The sequence below is a fragment of the Lethenteron reissneri genome, chromosome 37, assembly GCF_015708825.2.
Source record: "Lethenteron reissneri isolate LAM-NWPU_2019-01 chromosome 37, ASM1570882v1, whole genome shotgun sequence".
NCBI classification, from domain to species: domain Eukaryota; kingdom Metazoa; phylum Chordata; class Hyperoartia; order Petromyzontiformes; family Petromyzontidae; genus Lethenteron; species Lethenteron reissneri.
The window spans coordinates 2,881,667-2,897,355 of NC_083815.1; the positions used below are offsets into that span (position 1 = coordinate 2,881,667).

At 48.6% G+C, this 15,689-nt stretch overlaps 1 protein-coding gene across 2 annotated transcripts in view; it reads right to left on the minus strand.

Annotated features, from left to right (window-relative positions):
• The window catches only part of LOC133351547 (phosphatidylserine synthase 2-like), a 35,552-nt gene extending 23,398 nt beyond the window's left edge, over positions 1 to 12,154 (minus strand). The window contains exons 1-2 of one of the 2 annotated variants that reach the window (XM_061566850.1): positions 11,446 to 12,154; positions 9,128 to 9,572 (exon numbers count right to left, since the gene is read on the minus strand). In XM_061566850.1, the coding sequence (XP_061422834.1) occupies positions 9,128 to 9,285 (158 nt within the window). In that variant the 5' untranslated portion in view covers positions 9,286 to 9,572; positions 11,446 to 12,154. Of the gene's footprint in view, positions 1 to 9,127; positions 9,573 to 9,798; positions 9,885 to 11,445 lie in introns of those variants that run through there. The other variant, XM_061566851.1, reaches the window with a different exon arrangement.
• Between the last annotated feature and the right edge of the window lie 3,535 nt (positions 12,155 to 15,689).

Below are 15,689 nucleotides of genomic sequence, written 5' to 3' on the forward strand. Positions count from 1 at the left end.
GAGCAAACACGTAAACCCTTTGTGCGCTGGCAGCAACCCATGGGAAATACGCAACATCTCATGTCATCTTTGCATATTCAAATAAACACTTCTGAAAACAAATACATCGTGGGAAGCGTTACATAACCCATACATGCGCGTGAATTTCTCTCATGTGCAACTTTTAAAATTAAGTCAATGTTCCCGCACACCACCCTCCCCCCATGTCCACAGGGATGTATTTTTGCGGTGAGGATGGAACCGAGGTCTGTCCCCTCCCACCCCCACCGTGGCGTCACAATTAAACAGGGGGCACAGAACAACAACATGCCTTGTAAGCTCTATTACAGTCAACACACACCCATGATGACAAGCGAGCCTCCGGCAACGACCGGATTGACTGTACCGCGAGCGCCGGGCAACGACTCATTAAAGGGAGGCCCCCCCCCCGCCCCCCAGGGGCTGGCTTGGGCACGCCAGCGGCGCGCACAGCGAACGCGGTACGAGATGTGACAAATGGTGACTCGGATTAAGATTCATAGTCTCGGTGACAAAGAGAAGTTGGGGCGTGCTGGGTCTGCTGGTGGTTGACCGCACCGCGCTACGAGCCCGGAGGCCCCGAGTTCGATTCCTGCTCACGACCAATAAATAATCGGTGACGAATACTTGACCCGGTCCTAGGCCTCCCCTGGGTCGACTCGGCCTCAAATGTGTACAGTACCTAGTGCGATGTATAACAAAAACACATCAGTACTGGGGAGACAAAGGCGGCCGGTCGTGGTGCTGGGCAACTATCCCCTTGGTGTGTTGTGCCGGCCCTAATCGGTGCTTGGCAAAAGCGCCTGCCCCAACAGTCTGTTTAAGGCTATACGGTGCAACTCTGGCATGGGATCAGAGCTCATAACGAGGACTCGAAAATGACCGCGTGCCAAAATTGCGTTTGCAAATGAGTAAAGTGATGGCAGGGAATTTCAACTTGCCGCGAGCTACCCCGACACCGTGCCTCTGGCATGAAGGGTGATTTAAAATGACGCTGCCCAGCAACGGGGTTTTCTTTCCTTTCAACTTTACCCAATGATGACGATGCCTCCCTCTCAAACCCAGATCCTAGTCCCCCCTCCACTTCATATTCAACCAGCGCAGATCAGCACGGAGAGATATGGTCAAACAAACTACCATCGTGACCTACAGGCCTTCACGCAGCAGTGGATAAACTTAACGGCTGGAATTTATAACTATTTTTTAAAATCTATATTATAATTACAGATAGCTCCTTAATCTCGGTTTTATGCCGCTCCTCCTCACAGCGCATTCCCGATGACAATTCTTTTCACCAAGAGCGAACGGCGAGCTCATCGCAAGTAACCGTAAATATTCGGAAGTAAATCTTTCGGCTGTGCATAACCTAAGTACGTGGCATTGACACTGACCACACACAGACCACCGCTCACGTACTTACAGTTTTGTTTTTTGAATCTCTTAAACATTTGAAATGCCAAACATTTGAAATCATTAATCACGAAAATGTTTGGGTTTAGTGATTAATGATTCCCGCCCAGTGTATCTGTTTAATCTGTAAGCTCAAAATCGCCATGAGATGTCTGACAGGACACAATAATTATAACCCGCAGCGACTGTGCAACACGGCTCTTTCAAAACTGTGAAATATTTCAAACGCAGCGGGCGACAGTGTCATCACAGGCTCGAAGCGTAATTAAACGCACCCATGTGTTGCAATTAGATATAATACAACGCCACTGACCAAATCACCTGCGATGCTCCCTCTCAGTCATGGTCTATCCACTGCTGGATGAAAGCCTCCCCCACACTATCGCCCATTTCCCACAATCCTCCACCTCACTCCGGCGCACGGGCTGATTTCGTTGCTCCATCTCCGGCGCGTTCCCTCCTCTGACTGCCATTCCTTAACCGGTTTCGTCCCATCGACCATCTCCCCCTCTTGCCATAATGTGTCCGGCCAAAACCCACTTAACTCTCCTTGACGTATTGTCTCTAATTTTGCATATTGCTCCCCCGATCCAAGTGCTCCCTCTCGCTGTCCCTCGGTGTAATTCGTTGTTTGTGTTATTGTTGGAGTAACTTTCTGACCCGTCCCTGCCGGACATCTGTGAAAAAAGCGCTTCATACGTCACCGGGTTCCTCTTCCAGTCTCAATAAATATCCTCATGCAAGATTCTGAATTCTGAGCATGCATCTCTCCGTGCCTCTTTGAGGCGCTTTTTATATTCCATTACATATTCTTGGTCAGCCTAAGAAGCTCCACAAAGAGAAGCAAGGAGAATCGCATACAGTACACAATGATGGCAGAGAGCCACATAAACACCAGGCATGACACAACGTTAAATACCGTAGCTAGTCGCCGCAATGTATGAGCCCTCCTATGTTGCCGAACAGCCAATACGCGGGCAGACAGACCTGTGTACAAGTTTTCATGCGGGCAGGAGAAGCATTGGTGCGGTCATGAACCTGGTGACCAGAGTTCGATTCCCGGTCACAGCTAACATCGGTGGTTGAGTGACAGCTGAATGGACACTGACCGGCGTGGTGAAGTATGGCCAAAAAGCCTCTGTCATTCAAAGCATGGGGGAGGCCTTCATCCAACATTGGTCTACGGGCTGGGCAGCATTACGAGCAATAGCTTGGCTGAGCAAAGCATAGAGAGACATTGTTAGTCACCCCGCTGGCAGGAGCTAAATATAGACTGCCCTGTGCCAGTAAAGAAAAACTCTACTGGGACGAGACTAGTGTCAAAGCACTGATTGTGCAGTGTGGATGTCAAGTTTCCAAAATGCGCTTGGTTCGTACATGTATAAAAATAATTGTAAAAAAATACTGCGCTCTTGTACGGAATGCCGATGTGTTGTCAGAGATGTGGATTGACACGAAGGGCTGTTAAATTATCATACTTTATACGTGCGACATATTAATGCAATGAGCGAGCATGTACGCATGCCTTTTATTGTTTAAATGAAAAAGGGGGCGGCCGTAATGTTAAATATTTACGGGATGAGCTTCGGGAGCCAACAATACAAATCGCCATTCGGCAAACCGATGCAAGAATTGGCATCTTCTCGGCCACGTAATCTCTCGAGACTCGTGGGAAGACTGAGGAAGAACCACTTAACTGGTGCCTCGTTTTCCTAAGTTTGAACCGTAACCAAGAAGACCTGACAGATTTGCTCCAGGCATGCCATCAAAGCTATACGTGAAGAACAAGTTTTGCTGGCTGGCCGGCTGCTGTGAAAATGATGCCGAGAGTGCTTCTCACGAGCGAAGGTGTGGGTCTGATGACAATTTTGCCCTCGGGTGTTGAATTCATCGATGACGCTCGGCTGCTAAACGCGCCCTGCCGCTGCTGCTGCTACCACCACTCCTATTCCCAAGGCGTTGTTCACCTATGCTGGTGACGCGTTTCAAAACATCATTACCATCCAAGCGATCGCACACACACACGTAGCTATGTAACTTGAACATACGTAACACTTTATGTAACTGGCAGGGCGGGAATACGGCTCGGTGCGCGGGGCGTAGTAAGATTTGAGCAATTGTGAGCTGGAAAACCCATTCAGATCATTTGAATGCCAACAGATAACTATACCGCACCTGCGATTTGCACGGTTGGCTACGTGCTGTGCGAAAGAAGTTCAACACACAAACATGCACAGGTTTTTCGCGGTTGTGCTGTACAGTGTCTCCTGTGCGGCACAACACACATCAGACAGCTGTGATGTTAGTCGTCGTCATCAGCAATTAGGGGTGCAATAATGCCTCGATTAATGTAGATTAATTCTTAAGCTTATGATGAACGCACAAAATTGCGTTGAGAATATTGTGAGAATATTTTTGAAATCCGTGTACGTTGAATGAAATGGGATCACGCAATTCCTGCAAGACGCTAATGGTCGCTACATTAACAACAATAAAGCAAAGAGTACACTTGAATTAAATCGTGACCTTGGATTACGATAATTAATGGAACTGCCAAAGGGGAGGTGGGGGCGGGGTGGATCTCATTGTTATACACTTAATAGCAGTCACGAACAGAAAAAAAAACTGCATCATCATCATTACCAACATTATCATCAAAACCTTCATTATCCCACCATGGTCAGTAAAATGGGTGTTCGTGCAGTGCACTGTGAAAACGATGACCCGCAGTTAAACTCACAGCAACAACAGCAGCAGCGGCGAGTGAGGTCTGAGCCAGTCCTGGGCACCCCTGACTAAAGAATTATTTTTAGAGCGCCGTGATGGTGAGATGTTAACTACCTCGCCTGGTATGAAGGAGGTAGTGGGTTCGATCCCGACCCTGAAGTCTGTATATTTTGAGTTTGCGTGTCTCTCTCCCCGTGGTCGCGTGGATTTTTCTACGGGTCCTCTGGTTTTTCCCTCCACATTTATAAACGTGTGTTTAGAGCATTTGGCGGCTATACATTTCCACGTGATAAGCCACTTAGTTGAGCTATGATTTGTGGCTAGATCGCCTCTGAAAAAGAGCTACATAGCTCAGTGGGCCTTACCTGGTAAAATAAAAAGTTTAGTTTTTTTTTAAGAACGGTCCAACAGCACCAATGACTGAAAGGCATGGGAGGACCTTCATCCAGTCGTGGGTTGATGAAGGGCAGTAACATTTAATGCACTGTATACGTGTGTTCCCACCAGCCTTCAAACGGCTAAACTTTTTAAGACAAGAACCGCAAACAATGCTGGTATGCGTGTGTGGGTGTCTTCGCATATATAGATGCACTGAAAGCCAGCGACAACCCACGAGAAACGGAGAGCTCTCATCTTGTACAATCATACGGCGTGAATTTTAAACTCCACAAAGAACGTGTAAGCGGAGAGAGAGAACACAGCTTGGCGACCACCACCTCACTGCCATCTGCGAGTTGCAATGCAACAGAGATGGAGCAATTACCAGACAGTGCGTGTAAGGGTGCTGCGCATTCAGGCGAAGGCAGAGCGAGAGAGTGGGGATTTCATGCCATTCATCATCCGTCCGTTGGTGGTAAACGGAGGGCAACTGTAGATATGACGACGGTAGCTAGGCTCTATTATTTTATTCTTAAGCGGTAAAACCGGCTGTTGTCCATTAATTTTTTTGACTTTAGCACTGGGAGAAGACGCCGGGACCAGCCCAGGGACATGCTGGTGGGATTTTGTCGCTCGGCTGGCCTGGGAATGCCTGAGAATTCCCCAGGAAGAGCAAGAGTCCGTTGCCAGGGAAAGGGAGGGCCTGCACCGCCCTACTCAACATGCTCCCGTCGGGACCCTGGCCAGGTTAAGCGGATTGAGAAACGGAGGAAACGAACAAATGAACGAACTTAAGCACCCCCCGTTTCTTTTTCTTTAGTATAGACAAAGAAAAACAAATGCAGGGGCAGTCCCTCGACAAATGTTCTTCTCAAAAGGATCACAAAAATCCAATCAAGGACATTGCACAGTGGAGCATTATTCGCAACACGTCATCCACCAACTCCATAGTGGCTGCAGGCCTGGAACACGATGCATCGCTTCACTGCTTCACATCTACTCTTACCCTTGTGATGTAACCAGCGATCCGTGCGTGTAAGCGTCGGTGTTTTTTAAAATCGTGGTACTGTATGCTGCATGCATCGGTTTTCACGCCACCCGTGAAGCCACTGGAGACATTGACATCCACCACAATGCATTAAAAATCGTACATAAAACAAAATTCTGTTCAAGACGTAGGCTTTAGCGACCAATATCATCTATAATGCAGGTTCGTTACGAGTACAGCACACCGGTGTGTTGGAGAACAAAGTTAGACTTTAAATGTTGTGGAGTTGCTCTCCAACACACGGGTGTGCTGTACGAGTAACGAATTGGCACGTTCCGTTTACGTGACAAACCTTACTAATTGGCTGTGTCAGGTAGTGGCGGGTTTAACGACACATTTATATTCATGCAAACTAACAAAAAAAAGACCTGTCTTATGGATGAAACAAAATTCCACGTGTGGAAAACATCGTGAACCTGAATGGTGACAATTCATAAAATTTCCAAGCGGTTAATGGTTTATCTTCTACGAAACAGGACATGAAAACTATATATTTTTTATTTTACCAGGTAAGGCCTACTAAGCTATATAGGTCTTTTCATAAAGCGACCTGGGTACAAATGATAGCCCAACGAAGTGGCTCACCATGTGGAAATGTGTTATCAGCCAAATATTCGAAAAGGCACGTTTATAAATGTTGAGAGAAAAACCGGAGGACCTGGAGAAAAATCCACGCGACCACGGGGAGAGAGACACGCAAACTCCAAATATACAGCAAGCGTCAGGGTCGGGATTGATCCCACGACCTCCTGTATACCAGACGAGGTAGTCAACATCTTGCCATTGCAGCACCCCAATATAGTTTGCACCGTATCCCACCACCGGATTGCACAATTCATGACATAATATACTGCTGAGCGCCTGACTTACACAGGACACCACTGCACTGCACATAACACAGTTCCGTACACTCGTAATAAAGTCATTTATTTATTCATTCATTCACTCCTAAAAGTCACCGAGTCTCGCGCCTCGTTTTCAGGAGGGTGCTGCTGCTGCTGCGGAACGCGTGACCAATCCCATTCGCGAGTGGTTCGTATCCAGACAAAACCCACCATGCATACAAGGTGGGTGGGAGGGGGGGCAACACTCACAGCTCCGTAAAGGTGGATTCAATAATCCATTGCTGTGCCGCAGCACTCACCTACATCACAGGGTATTTCCAAGCTGGTGGTAGCGTCTAAGTGCTAACCGGACTCGACCCCGTGTTCAGATTCCGAGCCCCGATCAGATCAGGTTCATTCAGCGTGATCCGGTTGTAGGCGGTGTTGTAATGTACCGTTTGCTCATAGCTTACCACAAAGCAGTGTGCTGTGCTTGTTCTACGATGCTACACACATTAAACTGCATCACTGGCATTCCTACGTCAAAAAAAATGGAATGTGACCCCATTAGAATGCAATTAGGTTTTCAAAACCCTTTCTCAAACCCTAACCCTTCCCCAAGCCCTCCCCCCAAACGAATCTAATCACGAACAATACACTAATATGAAAGAATCCTGAAACCCAAGTAAAATTGTCCCAACAAAACAAAGACTTTAAAAATGATAACCCCTAAAGATGCAACGCCCACGAAAATATAGCCATGACCGTAGCCCTGCCCAATTGTTAGTCGTGTCTAGGAATCAATCTCAGGTTTCAAATCTGAACGCGCTAGCTGCACCATTATTACGGAATAATGCACAATAACTGCGGTACAACAAGGAAATGCATAACCGTGTCAAGTTAAACATTTTCATGCACAATTGTCATGTTTCTTCAACTCTTTTTGCACTGTACCCGACATATGGACAAAGGGGCCGTCCATAAATGACGTCACGCGATTTTGGACGATTTTTGACCCCCCCGCCTCGTCGCACGGCGTCACAAAAAGTCAGACCCCCCCTCAAATATGACGTCACAAAGCTCTGCCGCCCCCCAAAATATATAAAACATGCTTCAAATCGATTAAAACTATTGTCATTGTAGTGCGTATTTAATGTGGCGCTGCACTCTGATGTTGTAGGAGAAAACATTTATTAAAAAGTATATTTAATCAAGTAGAACGTGTTGTCTATATTTATTTAAAGTTACGCATTTTGATGTGAAGTCGCATTTCTCAAACCCCCCCCCCCTCGTCACACATCGTCCCAAATGTCTAACCCCCCCCCACCCCCCTAGGTGCGTGACGTCATTTATGGACGGCCCCAAAACTGTAATTGCCCAGCACGGAAAACCGGTGAGATGCAGAGAAGTCCTTTTGTGTCTCCACCTCGCAACAAAATCAAAAACAGCCACACGCGGTAGTCAACCGCCACTTCTCGCACACAACCAAGAGACATGTTTGCTGAAGGCCTTTTTAGGTGTCCTTTGTCAAAAAAGCAGAGGCAAGGTGTCAGGCCACAAAAGCCACTATTTGCTTAACAAGCCTGATTCTGCTGATGAGACCCTGAATATCCAAACCAGTGCCATAGTCCGATTGCTTTAACAAATGCTGCTGGATAATATTGTATTCTTGGTTCTATCGATAAAGTCACGTAAATCGAAAACAAAAAATTGTTAAGTCAAATAAAAAATAAAAGTAATAAACTAAAATAAAAATAATATTGGTCTGGAAAGACAATGTACTGATGGCTTTATGTTGTATTTATGTATTTGTATGTGGGGGACACAGAATAGAGTTTTACTAAGTGTATATGGTTTGTATCGACTACCAGAGATCGTTAATGGCACCACCATATCTCAGCATCACTTCTTTCCTCCTGCCAAATCCTTGCAGCAGCTGCTGCACAGTCGACACCAGCCTGCACAAGTCTGATCTGAAGAGTTTCATTAGCACCCACCACCTTTATTTAGGTCTAACCCTGGCATTCACCACACCGCCCACTCCACCTCCAATACAGCGACACGGATGTAGGGGATGGTGGATCATTAACAGATGAGAGCACTGCGAAAGATGGCCACAGACACCCAGATCTTCCTTGCAAAAGGTTATGTTTTGTGTGTCTCAATGGCAGATCTCATTCTCTGGTTAAATACGTATATTTCCTTGGGTGGCCTTGAGTCAGCGGTAAAATTCCATGGCCAGTTGGTATTAAAAGACCATTGTTGACTTCCCACAAATTGGTACAGGACTAGTTTTAACTGCCCCAGAGGTATGAAAGTCAAACGCAATTTTAGTTTCGTCACTCAACTGTGTACACAAACCACTCTGCCAGCCAACACAATCATATTCACATTCATATATACACAGGTGCCCTCTTTTCCCCTCTTAAATTTTGCGCGCGAACTCAACACGGATTGTGCTCTCAGCATAATTCGCAAGCCGAAACTAATTCGAATGACACTAATTCGAATGACCCAAACTCTCAGGGCTCACATTGCAAGCAGAACCACAGACAATGCGGGAAATGCAACCGGGCGGCGAGCCGACGCGCCATCTATTGCCAACCGAGCTCTGCGATCCTCTGCATATCGGGATGTTCTCAGCCAATGAAGAGGGCAGGGAAGCGTACAACAAGGCTCCCACTGCGAGTACTGCGGGGAGAGTTTCAGGGACTGTGCTCACCAGAAAAAGGTGTTGGACTCCTCGTCGAGGACACGGTCTTCCTCCGAGGGGAGTAGGGGTCGAGGGCTCTCGCTGACCCCAGGACTCTCGGACTCACAAGTGCTGCAGTCCCCTCCAGACACGTCACCGTGTTGCGAACATTCTACACCCTCCGCCATCACTCACGGCAATCTCCACGATGATGATGACGATGATGACGACGATCACCTGGATGATGACGACGTTGACGGATGGCTTTCTTACTTTTGTGTGCCACTGCAAGGTGGTGAATTATGGTGATGGATGATAACGAATTGCTAGCAGATGTCACCGATTGTCAATAATGATGACGATGGGAAGAAGCCTACTTACTGATGATGGTGCCCGCTGTTCAAACGTGATGATAGTATGATGATCTTACGAACATGTGTCAATGACAGATGATGATGATGTCGTCGTCGGTTGTCTGAAACAAGACGGACAAGTCCAAAAGACAGGGAAAGTTTACTGCATAGCACAGAATACTCGTTTACATGACCACTCACTGTAGCAACGTGTGCTGGCAACGAGTGTATATAGAACCTTAAAGTGGAATTTATAAGTCAACTATTCAAGGCAAAACCATTTAGGATTAGTGTAAAATAAAAAAGTCATTTATAGAGTCCTACACAGATTAACAAAGGCAGCCTTACACAGGGCACACCAGGGGGCTGGGGTGTGATCAGATCCCACCACACACTCACTCATTTATGGCTGAGTCAACCTACCGGAGGAACACACACATTCAGTATATACAGACGTTGTATACACACACAATGCACAGATATATCAGTCGGTTACAACCCTTACTAGGTGTAGCTAGTGGTGTGTACTGTAGTGTAACACGTGGTGTGTACTGTAGTGTAACACGTGGTGTGTACTGTAGGTGTAACACGTGGTGTGTACTGTAGGTGTAGCTAGTGGTGTGTACTGTAGGTGTAACACGTGGTGTGTACTGTAGGTGTAACACGTGGTGTGTACTGTAGGTGTGACACGTGGTGTGTACTGCAGGTGTAACACGTGGTGTGTACTGTAGTGTAACACGTGGTGTGTACTGTAGTTGTAACACGTGGTGTGTACTGTAGGTGTCTACAACATGTCCAGATAAACACACACACGGCACAGCACACAAAACCACAACACACTGAAAAGTACATTATAAATACTGCACTGAATACTCACACAATACGTACAGTATGCAGTACACACAACGCATTCTAAATAATTATAAATGCTGTCCACTATATTGACACACAAGCAATAGAACATGTTCTCGATACTGTACAGTAGCACACTATATAACACTTACATAAACACACAACACAGCCAGACACATGCCGTCACATTCCCCAACACGCACAGGGCTCATACACTCACAACACACCCTCACATACATACACATATATACAGCCACACTCACAACATACACACACCATACACTCACATGCACTCACAACACACACACATACACACTCACAACATACACACACCATACACTCACAATACATACACACTCACAACACATACACACTCACAACATACACACACCATACTTACATACACTCACAACCCACACATACACACAACACACACACAGCTACACAAGCACATGTGGAGAGAAGCATTGCGCTCATCACTACACTCACTCACAACACATCCACAACACACACACATAACACAAACAACACACTCACACAGCACACACACCATACATAATACACACACACCATACATAACACACAACACACCCCACACTCAACCCTCACAACACAACCACACACAACACATACACAACACTCACACACCATACACAACACACACCACACACAACATACACACACACCACACACACACCACACATACACAACATACACAGCACACACACCATACACACACCATACATAACACACAACTCACACACACACACACCATACACACACACCATACACAACACACACACATACAACAACGATCACCCGTCTAGCCTCAACAGATTGTTGGGCCAAGTGCAGCGAGCGAAGTTGCGCGCCTCTGAATGCCGGGCACGGCACACGGGGGAGGGGGGTGGGTGGCCAGCACCACGCCCGGCCGCCTTTGTCTCCCCCAGTTACAACACGACGACACATGCCATCATCATCATCATCGCCACACAGCTCAACAGCAGCGAGTAGAGGAGAGCTAGGAGGGTGAAAGAGAACTCCTTTGATAATCAACCAACACTCGCACACAACAACAACACACAACAACAACAACACACAACAACACCACACACAACAACAACAACACAATACCACACATACCTCTGGCGTCGACATCCACGTGTTAATCTTCTAATTATTGCTGCTGCTGTTGCTGTGTGTATGTTGAAGACTGCTGCTGTTGTTGTGTTCCCTTGCCCTGTGCGTATGCTGAAGACTGCTGCTTCTGCTGTGTGTGTGCTGAAGACTGCTGCTTCTGCTGTGTGTATGTTGAAGACTGCTTCTGCTGTTGTTGTGTTCCCTTGCCCTGTGTGTAAGTTGAAGACTGCTGCTGTTGCTGTGTGTATGCTGAAGACTGCTGCTTCTGCTGTCTGTATGTTGAAGACTGCTTCTGCTGTTGTTGTGTTCCCTTGCCCTGTGTGTAAGTTGAAGACTGCTGCTGCTGCTGTTGCTGTGTGTATGCTGAAGACTGCTGCTTCTGCTGTGTGTATGTTGAAGACTGCTTCTGCTGTTGTTGTGTTCCCTTGCCCTGTGTGTAAGTTGAAGACTACTGCTGCTGTTGCTGTGTGTATGCTGAAGACTGCTGCTGCTTCTGCTGCTTCTGCGTGAGGCTTGCACGCAGCAGCGACAAGTTGCGAGGAGTGGGGGGGGGGCCGCCTGCCTCTGGCCGAGCCGGTTTCTCAAACTCCGCTGCGCAGGAATGAGGCGCGCGGCTTCGTGCGTCAGCGTCATTCTCCCCCCCACCACCATCACCACCACTCCCTTACCCCCATCACTCTCACACCATCACCCCCCACCACCACCATCACCACCACTCCCACACCACCACCACCACTCCCACACCACCACCACCACTCCCACACCACCACCACACACACCACCACACACACCACCACCACCACTCCCCACTCCACCACCACCACCACTCCCACACCACCATCACCACCACTCCCACCCTCACCCCCACCACCCCACCACTCCCACACCACCACCACCACACACACCACCACCATCACTCCCACACCACCACCATTCACACACCACCACCACCACTCCCACACCACCACCACTCCCACCCTCACCCCCCACCACACCACCACCACCACTCCCACACCACCACCACCACACACACCACCACCATCACTCCCACACCACCACCACCACTCCCACACCCCACCACCACTCCCACACCACCACCACCACTCCCACACCACCACCACCACTCCCACACCACCACCACCACTCACACACCACCACCACCACTCACACACCACCACCACCACTCACACACCACCACCACCACTCCCACACCACCACCACCACTCTCACACCACCACCATCACCACCACTCCCACACCACCACCACCACTCACACACCACCACCACCATCACCACCACTCCCACACCACCACCACTCCCACACCACCACCATCACACCACTCCACACAACCACCACTCCCACACCACCACCACCACTCCCACACCACCACCACCACTCCCACACCACCACCATCACCACCACTCCCACACCACCACCACCACTCACACACCATCACCACCACTCCCACACCACCACCACCACTCCCACACCACCACCACCACTCCCACACCACCACCACCACTCCCACACCACCACCATCACCACCACTCCCACACCACCACCACCACTCACACACCACCACCATCACCACCACTCCCACACCACGACCACCACTCCCACACCACCACCACCACACCCACCACCACCCTCACCCTCAACACACCACCACCATCACCCCCATTATCACCCCATCACCCCCACTCCCACACCACCACCACACTCCCACCACCACACGACCTCCACCACACCCCCACCACACCACCACCATCACTCACACCATATCACCTCCACCATACCACCCCCACCACACCACCCCCACCATCACCCCCACCACACCCCCACTACACCACCATCACCACCCCCACACCACACTCCCACCATCACTCCCACCACACCCACACCCCCACCACCACCACCACACCACCACACACCACCCCCACCACACCACACCACCACACCACACCCCCACCACACCACCACCCCCACACCACACTCCCACCACACCACCACCACACCACCACACCCCCACCACACCCCCACCACAGCACCACCCCCCCCACCTCCTCAAGCCCCCCACCTCCTCAAGCCCCCCCCCCGACCTCCACAACCCCACCCCGACCTCCACAACCCCCACCCCCCTCTTAACAGCCCCCCCCCCCACAGCCCTTCCCTCCCTCCTCGGCCATAAGATGAATTTCGAGGGCTTCCTTTTAAACGCGCACGGCTTTGCCGACCAACATTACGATTCACAGTTCACTTTTCCAGCCAGAATTCTAGGGATTCCATTACATAATCGATTCTCCTGGGTGAAATATCGGATGCAGTTGCAGGTTATAAGCTCCCGGTGAGATTACGGAAGAGATGGATTGAGAGGGGTACGGGATGAGACGGGCGTTTAGTGAGATGAGCGAGACAGCCGTAGATGTGGATAAGAGACAGCCGTAGTTAAATGACTTAGTAGAGCTGCAGGTAAGGTAGGGAAGCGATTGTACTTTCGCTACGCTGTCCCCACCTGAAGAAGGACGCTTGTGTTGCGCCCGAAACGTCGTGATTTAATTGAGTTTTCATTTATTTTACTTTTTTACCTACGTGTCTTTACCGAAAAAAACAAAGAGCATTCGATTGCTATGTAAATATAGCAATGTTTAGTTGAATTTTAAATCATGTTGATGTTTTGTTTGCCCATACTTTTTAAATATATATAAATCCGGGGACTCTTGAGCTACTTGGGACTCTAGGGTTGCTGACGCCATGCGACACCTCTGTGCTACAAGTGTCTGCAGAAATCACGTGGATATCTGTAAACGCACATGGCTTCGTCAAAAATCCGCTTCCGCAATATTGTATGATTTCAATAGAAGAGCCAATGGCACCATTACATACGAGCCGATTGTATGAGTTTCCCAGACACTCAAAAATTCCATCAAATGACTCACTTCACCCACCCACCAACCCAACCGCTTCATCAACCACTCACACAATCATCCACCCATCCACTTCACAAACCACTCACATAATCTAATCAACTGCTTACCCAATCACTCACACATTCATAAACCACCCACCTAACCATGAACACAAACAATCCTAAGACCACTCACTCAACCACTCACCCAACCACTCACCCACTTCACCAACCGCTCACACAATCCAACCAACCGCTCACCCAACCACTCACCCAACCACTCACACATTCACGAGCCACCACCTAACCATAAATACTGCTAAAACTACCCACCCAGGCGGTCACCCAACCACTCACCCACTTCACAAAAGACTCACCCGACCACCCTGTCTCCTCGATCCCTGATCCGAAAACCACAAACTTGCACAAGTGCACGGGGGGTTGGGGGTGATGGCCGAAACTAATATAGCTATGAAACAGTTTCACAGATAAGTCAGATTCACGCAAATCCTACACACGCCGACAAGTAAGTCCATTGAGCGAGCCGCGCTATTTCTTACGGAATTCCACTGCACACTGATAACATAAACAATGTTTGTTATAACAGTTTTTTTTATATTTCCTGGACAATATCGCCCAAGAACTGTAGAGATGTGGGCACTTGTGTTGGTGGGCTGTATGTGAGTTTAGTACCTGTGTTGGTGAGCTGCGTGGTGAGTTTAGTACCTATGTTGGTGAGCTGTGTGGCGAGTTTAGTATCTGTGTTGGTGAGCTGTGAGTGAGTTTAGTATCTGTGTTGGTGAGCTGCATGGTGAGTTTAGTACCTATGTTGGTGAGCTGAGTGGTGAGTTTAGTATCTGTGTTGGTGAGCTGTGAGTGAGTTTAGTATCTGTGTTGGTGAGCTGAGTGGTAAGTTTTGTATCTGTGTTGGTGAGCTGAGTGGTGAGTTTAGTATCTGTGTTGGTGAGCTGTGGTGAGCTTAGTATCTGTGTAGTTGAGCTGAGTGGTGAGTTTTGTATCTGTGTTGGTGAGCTGAGTGGTGAGTTTTGTATCTGTGTTGGTGAGCTGAGTGGTGAGTTTAGTATCTGTGTTGGTGAGCTGTGAGTGAGTTTAGTATCTGTGTTGGTGAGCTGAGTGGTGAGTTTAGTGCTGAGGTTGGTGAGCTGAGTGGTGAGTTTAGTATCTGTGTTGGTGAGCTGTGTGGTGTTGGTGAGCTGTAAGTGGCGTTGATTCTTAAATTCTGCTGGCCACGAGAGTGCTTCTGGAGGGTCTGCTGTGGTTTTGCTACTCCGGTGAAAGCGCAGAGACTCCGGGGGTTGGTGGTGGTGATCCGGCGTGGCG